Genomic DNA, 13,746 nt, shown 5'->3' on the forward strand with positions numbered 1-13,746 from the left:
GTTTAGTTCCCCATATGGTAAACTATTAGCTAATCAAATAAACAAACTTTCTAGGAAAGCAGCTAAGGTAATTTGTGAACTGTTTTCTTTAAGTGGAATGTGGCTACAGGGCACAGTTTGGGTAGTGGTGGTGAACCGTAGTGTCTGGGAAGTTAATGTTTCAATGTAAAACATTTAGATTTGATAATTATGTAGGACTATCATTGTGTAAGTAAATAAAGCATGCCTAAATCAGATTGTTCCTAACTAGCCTTAACTTGATGTGTTTGATCTTAATTATTAGCTTTTCCTGTATTTCCCTTTGCCCCTTAGCCTAGCGAGCAAAATCACTTCAGTAGGCAAGGAAGACAGAGTACCCACTTAGCTTCGGGTCTGCAGTTTTTACTGACATGACCATGGTGTGGTAGAAACAAACTGCACCTGGAGTCAGAATATTTGGTTTCAAGTCCTGACTGTCACTTCATTTTATGACAAGGTTGTTTTCCTCCTATGGGTTTGAAGCCCATCTGTAAAATGCAAATAATAAATACCTCACTGGATTTTTTTGTGATGATTAAAAGATATAATGTATGAGAATGGTTTGTAAACTGTAAAGTGCTATAAAAATATGAAGAACTGTTATGGTCACTTTGGAATCAGTCTCAATGAAATTGTATGGTACACTACCTATTCAGACTGGTAAGAACCTGAAAACATGAAAAGAGCCAATTGTACGCTTGGGCAGCCCCCTATACTAGCCCCAAGTTCTATACAGAGCTGGCCCAACCAGCCACCCCTTAGTGGAGTCTTTGAATGGGATCCAAAGTGTCCTTTGAATGGAATCCAAAGGATATGGGGCCAGTACATTCCTAGATTCAGAAAGCCATCCCAGCAGCAGTGAATATTAATGATTAGAACTTCTGACAGAGTTGAAGAGCTAGCTCTTACCCCTTGGATGTTCTTCCTGAACAACTTAACTAATTTTGTTGGCTTCCAGTCCTCATCATCCCCATCATCACTGTCACCATCACCATCCTCATGCTCATTCACAGAATGCTCTGAACAATATTTTAGATCCTCGATGTCCATGGTTTGTTCCAGGAACTTTTCTTTAACACGAGAAGGTTTTGGCTTAAAAAAAAAGTTTGGAACATTTATTTAATAAAAATTTAAAAAAATACATATGCATAATATCTTCACAGTAGCCATTGCCAGCTATATTCTCAGAGCAGAGATTTCAGACTCCCTCAAATATACCCCACTTGGCTTTACCAATCAGAAGAAAACTTGCTTTAGCCTTTGGATTCACAGAGTCTTTGAAGGGACAGAAACTGAAGGCTGACCAATCTGAGGGAGGAAGGGTGAACTCATGATAGGATGAGATAAGTATCTTTGGATGGACAGCTGAACATTATTGTTCTTCTCTCCTGTTCCTCCTCCTCAGCTGCATTAGATAATGTCTGTGTGTGGCCAAAAGTCAGCCTTCTGAGGAGGGAGAAGCCTATTTTCCTTAGGATTGTATTGTAGTTTTATCTAGGACTCCAGGGAAAATTGAGATGCTAGAATTTGGGATTTCAACTCTCAATCTCTCATAAAAGGTGATTTTAGCACACTCACCCCAAACCTGGGCTATGCAAAGGTATCACAGGCACTGATCATTTTACCTTAGGAGGGATGTATTCAAAAGAAGAGTCCGGAGATACAAGGGTATCCTTGGGAAGATGTTTCTGTCTGCTGGCTACTTCGAGGAGGGTCAGTTTCTATTTGAAAAAAACAGACAAAGTGTATAAACGCAGAGCAGCTTCTGGGAGTGTTCATGGCTAAAACACAAAGATTCCAGACCTAAGCTAGTTCAATTTTAAACCATAGTAAAGTGAGGCAGGGTTATAGTAGAGTAGGTTGAAGGGCTCCCACTTTCCAACATTAATAATAATAGATTCAGAAAAGGGCAAATTTTAAAACTTGTGTTTATACCACTTTGAAGTGTATACAACTATATCATGTGGAAACTCAACATAGACCTTGTTAAAATAGAGCCAAGTCACCATACTGAGGGTTGCTCCCAAGAGCTACCCTCAGTAGCAATAGGGCCTCCAGGGCTTACCAAGTGAATGGGAAACTATATTACCTTTCTGATGATTTCATTCTCTCGGAGAAGCTGCTGATTTTTCTCACACACTTCTTGCATCTTTTCAAGTTCTTTCTCCTATTTCCAGATAGTGCAGTGATATGTGGGGTTATTTTGGGCATTACATGTGGGTTACCAAACAACTTACATAGATGAAAACATACTGCTGCCAAGTTGCTGGCAGCAGATGGTTTTTGCACAGTAGGCATTGGCACCCAGAAAGATGTCTGATTTCCAGTTCCTAGGTACCCTGAATGCCACTTCTATTCCAATGCTCCCCAGCAGCTCTGACCACACTTGTAGGGACCACGGGCTCTGTCTTAAAAGCCTTTCTTATTCTTTTCCATTCTCTAGCTTCATATCCCCTTTTACCTCAGGATGCTGATTAAGAAACCCACAGAAAATTAGTTCTGTTTCCTTGAGGTCTGTAGATGCTTCTGTTCACCCTTCTCAGCATAGACTAGGCAGTTTATTTGCCACTCTAATGAATTTGATTAAACTTCCTGGCACTTAAGACCACCAGATTAATGTATACAACCTTAACTAGCTTGGTTATGTCTTATATGGGAGGTGCCAGGGAAACTGGTGGGTCAGGAAAAAGATTCTAAGTTGGACTAAAATAGTGCTCCAACATGTTACTAAAGGGTGTGGTGTTCCCAGCCTCTGAAAGGATTTTAGACCCCAGGCATTTCACAAACATGTCAGATCTCAGCTCAGAAGAACAAGCTCAGAAAGACAGAGTTGCCCTTTTTGTCCTCTCTCTCTTTTTCCTGCAAAAATGGGTCCAGTCGTCATCTGTGGTGTATGTATCTCACTCTGTAAACCTGTATCTTGCTCTTTCTCTATAATCTTATCTTGCTCTCCTCAATAAACCTCATTTTCATGCTTGCCTTAAAAAAAAAGAAAAGAAGGATAGAGCTGAATGCCCCTAGGATGCTAAGTAACTACTGGATGATTTCACTTCTTTAACTCTTCAGAGCTTGAGGTTGAGGAAAAGAACCATGAGGCCTCAAAGTCTGGTATGGAGTATTTACTGTTGTTTTGGTACCAAAATTGAGGTTATTCCTACGTGTGGCTATACTCTAAGTGCCACTAACCTGACTAAATAGGGCCAAAAGACAGTAGAGGCTACTATTATAAACTTTTTTTTTAAGCACTTAATTACTCTTTGCCACAAGTACAATGATCTAAATGAGACCAGATTTTCAGGCCTATGAACCCATCTCTGGGGACCTCTCCCTTGTTATCAAACCTGACACTTCAGTATGTTCAACAGCTGATTTTCCCTTTCGCTGACGGACTCCTCTAGCTCCTGCTTCTCTGCCATTTGGCTTTGTTGCAGTTGGCTGAGGAGGTACAGCACCTAGAGAAAGACACGACCCAGTGGGCAGTATCAAAGAACAAGGGGGAAAAGAATTTTGACTTAGTTCAAGCAGTGATCCAGGTGACTTTTGTGATTTAGAAGTAAAACTGTTATCTTTTGCTTTCATAGCTTGAAGGAGTAAGCATAGCACCGATGTTTCTCAGCATGTTAACGTTAGTATTCAAGTTGGAGGCTAACAGAGATTGTCATTGGTATGTGTAAACTCAGACAAGTCACTTGTCTCTTTCAGGTTTCTTCATATTTGCAAAATTTGGAAAAGACCACATGGCCTTTTGAAGGAAACTTCATACCCCCACTACATTTTTTAACTAACAACAAAAGACAATGCTAGTTTCTCCGTAAAACTTCTTGGCTTGCTAGAGTTTACCTTCCCTTGGTGCTGTTGCTCCACTCTGACCAGCTCAGCTTGTAACTCTGTCTCCATCTCAGCAAAATGATTTCTTTCCTCAAACAGCATCTTCTGCATGTCAGCACAGGTGGCCTTGCTCTGTTTCAGGCTGCTTTCAAGCTCACTGACCTGTATTTTGGAGGACACCAGCTGGAAGGGATAAAAGAAGATCAATTTATTTGGAAAATGACAACCTTCCCCCTCCCCCATTCATTAGGTAGGAAAATGTTAGCTTTCTTGAAATGGTCTGAGACAAGTTCCTCCATGTCTAAGTTCATTCGTATTTTTTCATGTCATATAGATTCTAACATTGAATAGTAACAACACTACTGTTCAATTCCCAGGCCAAGAGTCCTTATTTCTGCTGAGATACGTATCTTGGGGCTAGAAGCCACTGCTAAGGTCATTTTATTTCTTGCTCTGCCTCAAGGCAAGAATAAACCTAACACAAACAATATCTGACAACTCCAAATTCTGATATTTAAGAAATTCTTCCTTAATTTTAAAGAGAAATCCACAGGACACACCCTTATGGCCAATTCAGAATGTCTGTATTCACATGTCAGAACTCGTAGACACATTAGCTAAGAATGCAGATCTGGCTTTTCAGGCTACATTGATATCTTATGCTGGCCTAATTTTACTTTCACTACTAGCCCAAATGGTGAACATTGTAAATACCAGTGTTCACAAAACTAATCAGAATTTCCTTAGTAGAACAAATCTGCTAACCCAACACAAATATGTACAAAGGGTAACATTGTTCAAACTTGTGGTTTGGAGTTTGTATAATTTGTCTTAAGTGAAAAATTCCTCAATTGCCAAAGGTAATCAACTTTCATTCCTCTTGTGACAATGTAAGATGACATATTATTTTAAGGTCAGTGAAGATGGCTTTACCTTAAAACGAATCTTTTTTTTTTTTTTTTGATACAGGGTCTTGTTCTCTCACCTGGGGTAGAGTGAGGTGGCATCATCATAGCTCACAGCAACCTCAAGCTCCTGGGCTCAAGTGATCCTCCTGTCTCAGCCTTCCAAGTAGCTGGAAGGAACTATAGGCATGTGCTACCACGCCAAGCTAATTTTTTTCTTTTCTTTCTTTCTTTTTTTTTTTTTTGGTAGCGATGGGGTGTCACTCTTGCTCAGACTGGTCTCAAATTCCTGGCCTCAAGCAATCCTCCTGCCTTGGCCTCCCAAAGTGCTAGGATAACAGGAATGAGACACTGTGCCCAGCCTTAAAATGAGTTTTTGTCAAAACATACTTAGGTTTTCCCTTTTCTAGATTGTATCTTAAACTTTTTGAATATACATCTCATAGGTGTTTTAGAAAGTAGTATAACATAATAGTTTATGTTTAGCCAGTGATCCACTATGGCATCCTGGTCTTTTCCTAATAACAACAGCTAATATTTATTGAGTGCTTGCTATATGCCAGGCACGATGGGTATCAATTTGTGAGTCATATTATATTTTTGTAAGTGACTGGCCTGTAGTTGCTTACATGAACCTTTACCCACTAAATTCTCTAATGTTAGTGTTCTTGGTGTTTCTCCCATGAAAAGTGGCAATAACATTATGACAATATTCCAAGGTTAACATCTTATTTTAACCTACACAACCGGACTCCTAATTCCTGGTAGGAAGAGTGATGTTTACCTCTCCAATTAAATATTTCAGGGCACACTTGGCTTCCAGAATGGTAGCAATATTCTCCCATCGTTGTTTTGGCCTGTCTTCGCTTTCTGCATCCAGCAGCTTCTGCTGTAGGTCAGCAATCTGAGCACTCCTTCAGGGAAAGAAACAGTGAGCCTTATTGTGAGTAGCCTCAACATCAAGGAGAAGGGGGAAGAGCTCTAAGGAGAAATTTCAAATAATTTTATGGATGGAGCTATTAGTTAAATATCATTTGAACAATGGTTGAGTCATCCAGTTAGGATTTTATATACTATCTCAAATCCAGTTACAAAGGGACTTCAGGAGGCTATCCAAATGGTTTTATTAAATATTGGTTGAAATAAATGGGTCATATGGTGGGACTTAGAAAAATTTATTATAGTAAGGCTTTTATTGTAGGGGATTGACTATAATGTAACTTTGTCCTGAGGCCATATAGGCTCAGACTGTGATATGGTGGCCCACCTATGTAAGGATAAGATTCAGGTTGGAGAAGGAAAAAATCTCAAAAGAACAAAAAGGTAGCTGCTCTTTGCTAGAATCAAATTACCAAACTGACACATATGGCTGGTATTGTGAGAGGTTATCTTGAAGTGCTTGCCACAGGACCAAGAAATTTCTAAGAAAAGTATATACTTCAATCCTGGTTATAGCTTCCTGATCTAGTGGGGTCTTTCTGATATAGTATGGCCTAGTAGACCAAGGTCTGCACAATATTTCAGTTTCATTAATAGCTTTCTTCTCAGATTCGTTCTGTGTATAATGAGAAGGAACATATCAGCATGTGCTTAATATGCAGTGCTATGTTAGGTACTATAAGGAAGATGGTTATAAAATTATCTAAGATTGCAGTTCTTAAATTTTGGGGGCTCAGGAACGCTTTACATTCTTCAAAATTATTGAACACCTCTAAGAAATTCTATTCACATGTGTTATACCTATAGATATTTATAGTATTAGAAAGTAAAACTGAGAACAATTTAAATATTTATTAATTCACTTAAAAATAACAAACCAATTATACATTAACATGTTTTATAAAAATTAACATTTTCCAAAACAAAATAATTTAGTGAGATGAATGGAATCATTTTACATTTTTGCAAATCTCTGTAATGTCTGGCTTAGTTGAAGACAGCTGAATTCTCATATTTCCCTCTGCATTCAATCTTTTGTGATATGTTGTTCTAGTTGATGTAAATGAATACAATCTGGCCTCATATGGATATGCAGATGGAAAAGGGAGGAGTATTTTAATAGCCTTTTCAGATAATTATGGACAGTCTTCTTTGATACTACACCAAAAAGCAACAAGTGGTAGTTCCTTAAAAGTTAGTTGCAATGTGGAATCTGAAGCTATTATTAATAAACTTTTTGTACTCTTATATTAAAATTCATTGGTCTATCTTGCAATCTGAATGGATTTTTTACCTATACATGATTCTGTAACATGTCATTTGGACAATATTAGTCCACTGAGTCATGCAGATCCTCCAAATGTTAATACATTTCATTATATAATACATTAAAAAATACTTGCTAATATCATTATTGATCTTATCAGAAAAATTATGAAAAACTGTCAAGCTCATGGTGGCAGATACAAGTTTTCCAAAATTTAAAATTTTGCTTGAAAGCTCAAATTTTATCTTTGGTAACAAACATTGTCCATTGTTTTCCTTAAAGCAACAGGCTCACTCTGTTTATTTTTGAGAAAATGTCTGCCAAATGACCATAGTTTGTCAGTTGTTCATTTAAGTAAAAATGATGTTCCGTGAAAAAAGAGGCCTGTTGAGCTTACAGCTCAAGCAATCACATAATGCTTTTCTTGAGACAACCATTATGTTCAGCATGCAGCAGAAGTGCCTGATGTGTTCTTCCCATTTCATTACATAGGATATTTAAAAAGTCATGAACTTCAGGGTCAAGATTTAATAAAATTTACAATTTTTACTGCTTTATCAAAACCACTCTTAATTAAGACTGGCTTTTTTTTTTTTTAAATTGAGTGTGTAGTGGTGAAGCATACAATGACTACTGACTCAGGTTGGTGCCACTGCTTTCATTCAACCTAGGGTGTCAGCAGTTTTGTCTGCTATTGCTTTTGCGCTATCAGTGCAAATGTCAACATAATAACCGGACAAATAATGTCTTATTATTATGAAAATAAATTTGACTGTTTGGACTCCCTGAAAGGCTCCTAGAGAATCCCAGGGGTCTGCAGACCACACTTTGAGAATGCTGTCTAACGTGTAGTCCTTTCCTTCAACAAGCTTAAAATTTGTCTTTAGATTTACAAAACTAAAACATAAAATAATAAACAAATACAAAGATAACATGTCATCTGTAGCACATAATTGAGCATAATAAGTTCTGTAAGAGTTTAGAGAAGGGGAAGATTAGTGAGGGATGAAGAGTCAGGCAAAGCTTCTGGAAGAGGTGGGACAGAACACTTCAGAGTAATCATCTGTCATTGGCCCTTTCCTATCTTCTCTGGCAATTCACGTCCCTTATCTATTTCAAAATTTAGTTTAAGTCTCATCAACCTTAGGAAAATTCCCCTAATTAAACTCACCTCTGTCTAATTCCGTCGACTTAGCACCTGCCCTACATCTACATAATCATTTACTTATGCATGTAGTATACAGGTAAATGTTTAACAACCAGCACTTTAAAAACCAGCTCTGATTTGTAGCTTTTCTGTGATGCAAATACTCTTACCATAACCAACTATAAGTCATCAATGGTTTAAGACATTCCTGAAATCTTAACAAATGATTCTAGAATACCATTATGAGTAATTATACTATGTCTACCTGACAACAAAGATAATGCCATCATTCTTTCTGTATATCCCAACTGAACTGCATCCAGTACAGCACAAAGCAGGAACTCAAATGTTGAGTGATTTACAAATGTATCCAAAGATAAACATCTAGTATGTATTGCTAAAACCAAATTAAATGATCCCCAAGTCTTCTGGAAAATAAAGTTCTATTATCCTAAGACACTATAAAGTTTCTGTCAAAGTTCTGTTCCTTCTATATTTCATAAACTGCTTAAGAGATAATAATAGTGATTAGAGAGGATGTGTGGCATAATTTCTGGTCTTAGAGCCAGGAAGAGGGAGAGAAGGACATTCACTGAGCATTTCTAATATGCCAAGTACTGTGGTATGCACTTAACTAATCTCATTTACTGTTCATGATAACTTTACTTGTATGTTATATGATATCTCTTTTGTTAATGATCTCTGAAGTTCTCCTGTGTTGTTTGCTCTTCTATTATCATTTCTTGGGTTCCTCTAAAATTCTGTTCTTAGTTCTGCATTTCAAAGATACTACTACATCAAAAATTGTAGTGTAGGCCGGGCACAGTGGCTCACGCCTATAATCCTAGCACTCTGGGAGGCCGAGGAGGGAGCATTGCTTGAGCTTAGGAGTTTGAGACCAGCCTGAGCAAGAGCAAGACCCTGTCTCTAGTAAAAATAGAAAGAAATTAGCCAAAACAACTAAAAATAGAAAAAATTAGCCAGGCATGATGGCGCGTGCCTGTAGTCCCACCTACCCGGGAGGCTAAGGCAGGAGGATCGCTTGAGCCCAGGAGTTTGAGGTTGCTGTGAGCTAGGCTGACGCCACAGCACTGTAGCCTAGGCAAGAGAATGAGACTATGTCTCAAAAAAAAAAAAAAAAATTGTAGTGTATTGTAAAGAGCATGGACTTTGGAATTAGAGTGGGTTTTGAATCCCAGCTCTGTTGTTAGCCAGTTAATATCTTTCGCAAATTTCTTAAGATTGCTGAACTTCATTTTAGATCTCTAAAGCGAGAATAATGATACTTACATCATGGGGTGTCAAAGAAACTGAATGAGAAAATGTATCTAACATGTCTAGTGAAGCGTCCAATTCAAAAAATTGTTAGTTTCTTTTGTTTTTCCACCATCACAAAGCTTTTGAAAAACCAGCTTTTGAATCACTAGATAGTTTTTTTTTTTTTTAAGAGACAGGGTCTTGCGCTGTCATCCAGGCTAGAGTGCAGTGGTGTGATCATAAGCTCACTGTAGCATCTAAATCCTAGATTCAAGTGATCCCCCCACTTCAGCCTCCTGAGTAGCTGGGACTACCGGCACACATTACCATGCCTGGCTAATTAAAAAAAAATTATTTTGTAGAGACAGGGTCTTACTATGTTGCCCAGGCTAGTCTCGAACTCCTGACCTCAAGTGATCTTCCCACCCTGGCCTCCCAAAATGTTGGGATTATAGGCATGAGCCACTGTGCCTGGCCAATGAGGTTTTTTTTTTTTTTTTTTTTTTTGAGACAGAGTCTTGCTCTGTTGCCTGGGCTAGAGTGCCATGGCATCAGCCTAGCTCACTGCAACCTCAAACTAACTCCTGGGCTCCAGCGATCCTCCTGCCTTAGCCTCCTGAGTAGCCGGGACTACAGGCATGCATCACCATGCCCAGCTAATTTTTTGTTTCTATTTTTAGTTGCCTGGCTAATTTTTTCTATTTTTATTTATTTATTTTTAGTAGAGGCAGGGTCTTGCTCTTGCTCAGGCTGATTTTGAACTCTTGAGCTCAAGTGATCCTCCCACCTCGGCCTCCCAGAGTGCTAGGATTACAGCCATGAGCCACCATGCCTGGCCTCAATGGGTTCTATTTTTGATTCTAGGAGTAAGTTTTTATAATGCCTTAGTGATAGTCCCCTTACCTGAGTTCCATTTCAGTCTCTAGACTTTCAATCTGCTTTGTAATAGAATCCTCTGACTCTGAAACTTGACCACGCACTTCAGCAAGTGAGAATGTACGCCTCTGTAAAGAAGAATAGTGGGAACAAGGATGAAGTACTAAAAGGAAAGTAATCCTCCAAAGTGGTGAGGATTTCTGGGGAATGCAGAGTCTGATTATTGGTAACATTTTTTCTTTCATAAAGGCACTTACCCGGAGTTTAGGAGGTGGATTCTCCCCAGATTCTTTTTTTTGTCTGAGTTGAGCCAAATCCTGAGCCAGGATCTTTCTGTCTTCAAGAAGGTCATTCAGATGACGTTTGGCTTCTTCAGTACTCACCATTACCTCAATTTCATTTCCAAGCCAATTCTAGAAGAGAAATCAGTGATGTCTGGGTTAGGGATGAGGAATCACTGGTCCATGGGCTAGATTCAGCTCCAGAGTTAATTTCATTTGGACTAGAGCCCAAATAACTAGCAGTGCGATTTCCATTCATACTTACACTCACCAAAAATGTCAGGACTTCTCTTAAAGCCTTTAACAGTAATATCCTAAAAAGTCACAAGAAAGAGACTTTCTCCAGATATCTTAGCATTTTGATGTGCCCTGTTCTTTATTTTCTCCTTAAAATTTGTTCTTTGCCCCTAACTAGTTCATGATTTTGAACTGAAGAATATTTTTATTATCAATTCTATTTTTAAAAATTTATTTTTAGATATAGGGTCTCACTCTGTCACCCAGGCTGGAATGCAGTTGCATGATCATGGCTCATAGCAACCTCAAACTCCTGGGCTCAGGTGATCCTCCTGCCTCAGCCTCCTGAGTAGGTGGGACTACAGGCACATGCTACCATGCCCGCTAATGTTTTCTATTTTTTGTAGACATGAGTCTCCCTGTGATGTCCAGGGTGGTCTCAAACTCCTGGCCTCAAGCAATCCTCCCACCTCCACCACACAAACTGCTGGGATTACTGGTGTGAGCTACCATGCCCGTCCTATTTAATAAATAGAAAACCACTCTTAATTTTTAAAGTAGATGAATGGGATTTTTACTAAAATAAAATAAAATTCACTAAGTTCACTTTTTAAAACAGTAACCATCCCTGAGAATATTTCCACTTTTGATGAAATTATACCATGCTATTGGTAATCAAAAGAAAGCCAGAGTGGATATATCAATATCAGATAAAGCAGAATTCCTATCAAAAATACTGAGGAGAAAAAAGATTAATCATAAGGGAGTTAATTGTTCAAGAGAACATAATTCTTAATGTTTATAACTTTAATAACAAAGTACCAGAATACATGAAACAAAAACACATAAGTAAACAAAGAACATAATATGGAATCATAAAAATTCTCAATTGATCCAAAAAAGAAGGGAACAAGGAAAAAGAAAATGAAGAACAGATCAGACAAATAGAAAATGAATAGCAAGATGAGAGGCTCAAACCTACCCACAATGATCACATTAAATGTAAATGGTAATTATTTAATAAAATGCAGAGATTTTTAGATTGGATTAAAAATGCTTGACCCCATATATGCTGCCTATAAGAAAGACACTTTAAAAATGAAGGCAGACTGGGTATGGTGGCTTGCACCTATAATCCCAGCACTTTGGGAAGCCAAGGCAGGGGGATTGCTTGAGGCCAGTAGTTCAAGACCAGCCTGGGCAACATAGGGACACTAACTTCTACCAAAAAAAAAAAAAAAAAAAAAAAGAAGGCACAAATAAGTTAAAATTAAAAGGGTCAAAAAAATACCATCTTAATAATAATCAGAAGAAAGATGGAGGGACTATAATAATATTAGACAAAGTGGATTTTAGAACAAAGGATATTACTAGGGATAAACAAGGTCATTTCATAACAATAAACAGGTCAATTAATCCTAAATGTTTATGCCCATACTAATAGAGCTTCAAAATACATGAGGCAAAAACAGAACTCCTAGGAAAAATATCTGTTTTTTTCAATAATTGATAAGACAAGAAGGCAGAAAATCATCAAGGATATAGTAGAAGTGAACAGAACAATCACTCAGCTCGACATTTATAGAACACTGCATCCAACAACAGCAGAGTATGTATTCTTCTCAAGCACACATAGAACATTCACCAAAATTGACCATATTCTGGGCCATAAAATAAGTCTCAATATGTTCCAAAGGATTCAAGTCATACAATGTATATTCTCTGATCATGACAAAATTAAATTGGAAACCTATAACAAAAAGATATTTGAAAAAAACCCCAAACATTTGGAAACCAAATAACACAATTCTAAATAACCCATAAGTCAGGAAATCAACAGAAAAATTAGAATGCATTTTATTACAATGTATTTTGAATTAAAATAAAATGAAAACATAACATGAAAATTTGTGGGATGTTGTTGTTAAAGCAGTACTTAGGGGACATTTATAGCACTGAATGCTTATATTAGAAAAGATTTTTATAGTATTCATTGATGATATTTTATATTTCCAGGGTATGAGTTGTGATTTCTCCTTTTTCATTTCTGATTGAGCTTATTAGAGTCCTTTCTTTTCTGCTTCTGGTTAATCTAGCTTGAGGTCTGTCAATTTTGCTTATCTTTTCAAAGAATTACTTTTTGTTTCATTAATCTTCGGTATAATTCTTTTGTTATCAATTTCATTTAGCTCCGCTCTGATCTTGGTTATTTCTTCTCTTCTGCTGGGTTTGGGATTGTTTTTCTCTTCCTTTTACAGTTCCTTGAGATGATTCATTAAATTGTTGATTTGTGATCTGTCTTTTTGATGTAGGCATTTAGGGCTATGAATTTTTCTCTCAAGACTGCTTTAGTTGTATGCCACAGATTTTGATAACTTGTGTCCCCTTTATCATTTAGTTTGAAGAATCTTTTGATTTCCATCTTAATTTCCTCCTCAACCCAGCTATCATTCAGCAGTAGGTTGTTTCGTTTCCATGACTTTGTATGTAGATGAGTGTTTCTGTTGGAATTGATTTCTAATTTTATTCTGCTGGGGTCTGAGAAGATACATGGTATAATTTCTACTTTTTAAAAATTTTTTGAGACATGTTTTGTGGCCTAGGATATGATCAATCTTAGAGAATGTTCCATGAACTGATGAGAAGAACTATATTCAGTGGTTTTGGGGTAGAATGTTCTATAGATGTCTGTTAGGCCCATTTGTTCTAGAGTTCCGTTTAAGTCCACTGTTTCTTTGTGTATTTTCTGTTTGGAAGATCTGTCCTCTTCTGTCAATGGGGTGTTGAAGTCCCTGGCTATTACAGTGCTGCTGTTTATCATTTTGTTTAGATTAAGTAGGATTTGCTTTATGTATCTGGGTGCTCCTGTGTTAGGTGCATAAATATTTAGAATTGTTATGTCTTCTTGTTGAATGGTTCCCTTTACCATTATATAATGACCATCCTTGTGTTTCTTTACTTTTGTTGATTTGAACTCTATGTTATCTGATA

General features: G+C 37.5%; 1 protein-coding gene across 1 annotated transcript in view; it reads right to left on the minus strand.

Moving 5' to 3' along the window:
- KIF4A (kinesin family member 4A) overlaps nucleotides 1-13,746 on the minus strand; it is a 113,536-nt gene that overhangs the window by 8,332 nt on the left and 91,458 nt on the right. The window contains exons 20-27 of the mRNA XM_069464435.1: nucleotides 10,495-10,650; nucleotides 10,265-10,365; nucleotides 5,536-5,665; nucleotides 3,859-4,029; nucleotides 3,360-3,470; nucleotides 2,108-2,185; nucleotides 1,644-1,739; nucleotides 928-1,110 (exon numbers count right to left, since the gene is read on the minus strand). Of these exons, the coding sequence (XP_069320536.1) occupies nucleotides 928-1,110; nucleotides 1,644-1,739; nucleotides 2,108-2,185; nucleotides 3,360-3,470; nucleotides 3,859-4,029; nucleotides 5,536-5,665; nucleotides 10,265-10,365; nucleotides 10,495-10,650 (1,026 nt within the window). The remainder of the gene's footprint in view (nucleotides 1-927; nucleotides 1,111-1,643; nucleotides 1,740-2,107; nucleotides 2,186-3,359; nucleotides 3,471-3,858; nucleotides 4,030-5,535; nucleotides 5,666-10,264; nucleotides 10,366-10,494; nucleotides 10,651-13,746) is intronic.

This window comes from Eulemur rufifrons, chromosome 30 (assembly GCF_041146395.1).
Source record: "Eulemur rufifrons isolate Redbay chromosome 30, OSU_ERuf_1, whole genome shotgun sequence".
NCBI lineage: Eukaryota > Metazoa > Chordata > Mammalia > Primates > Lemuridae > Eulemur > Eulemur rufifrons.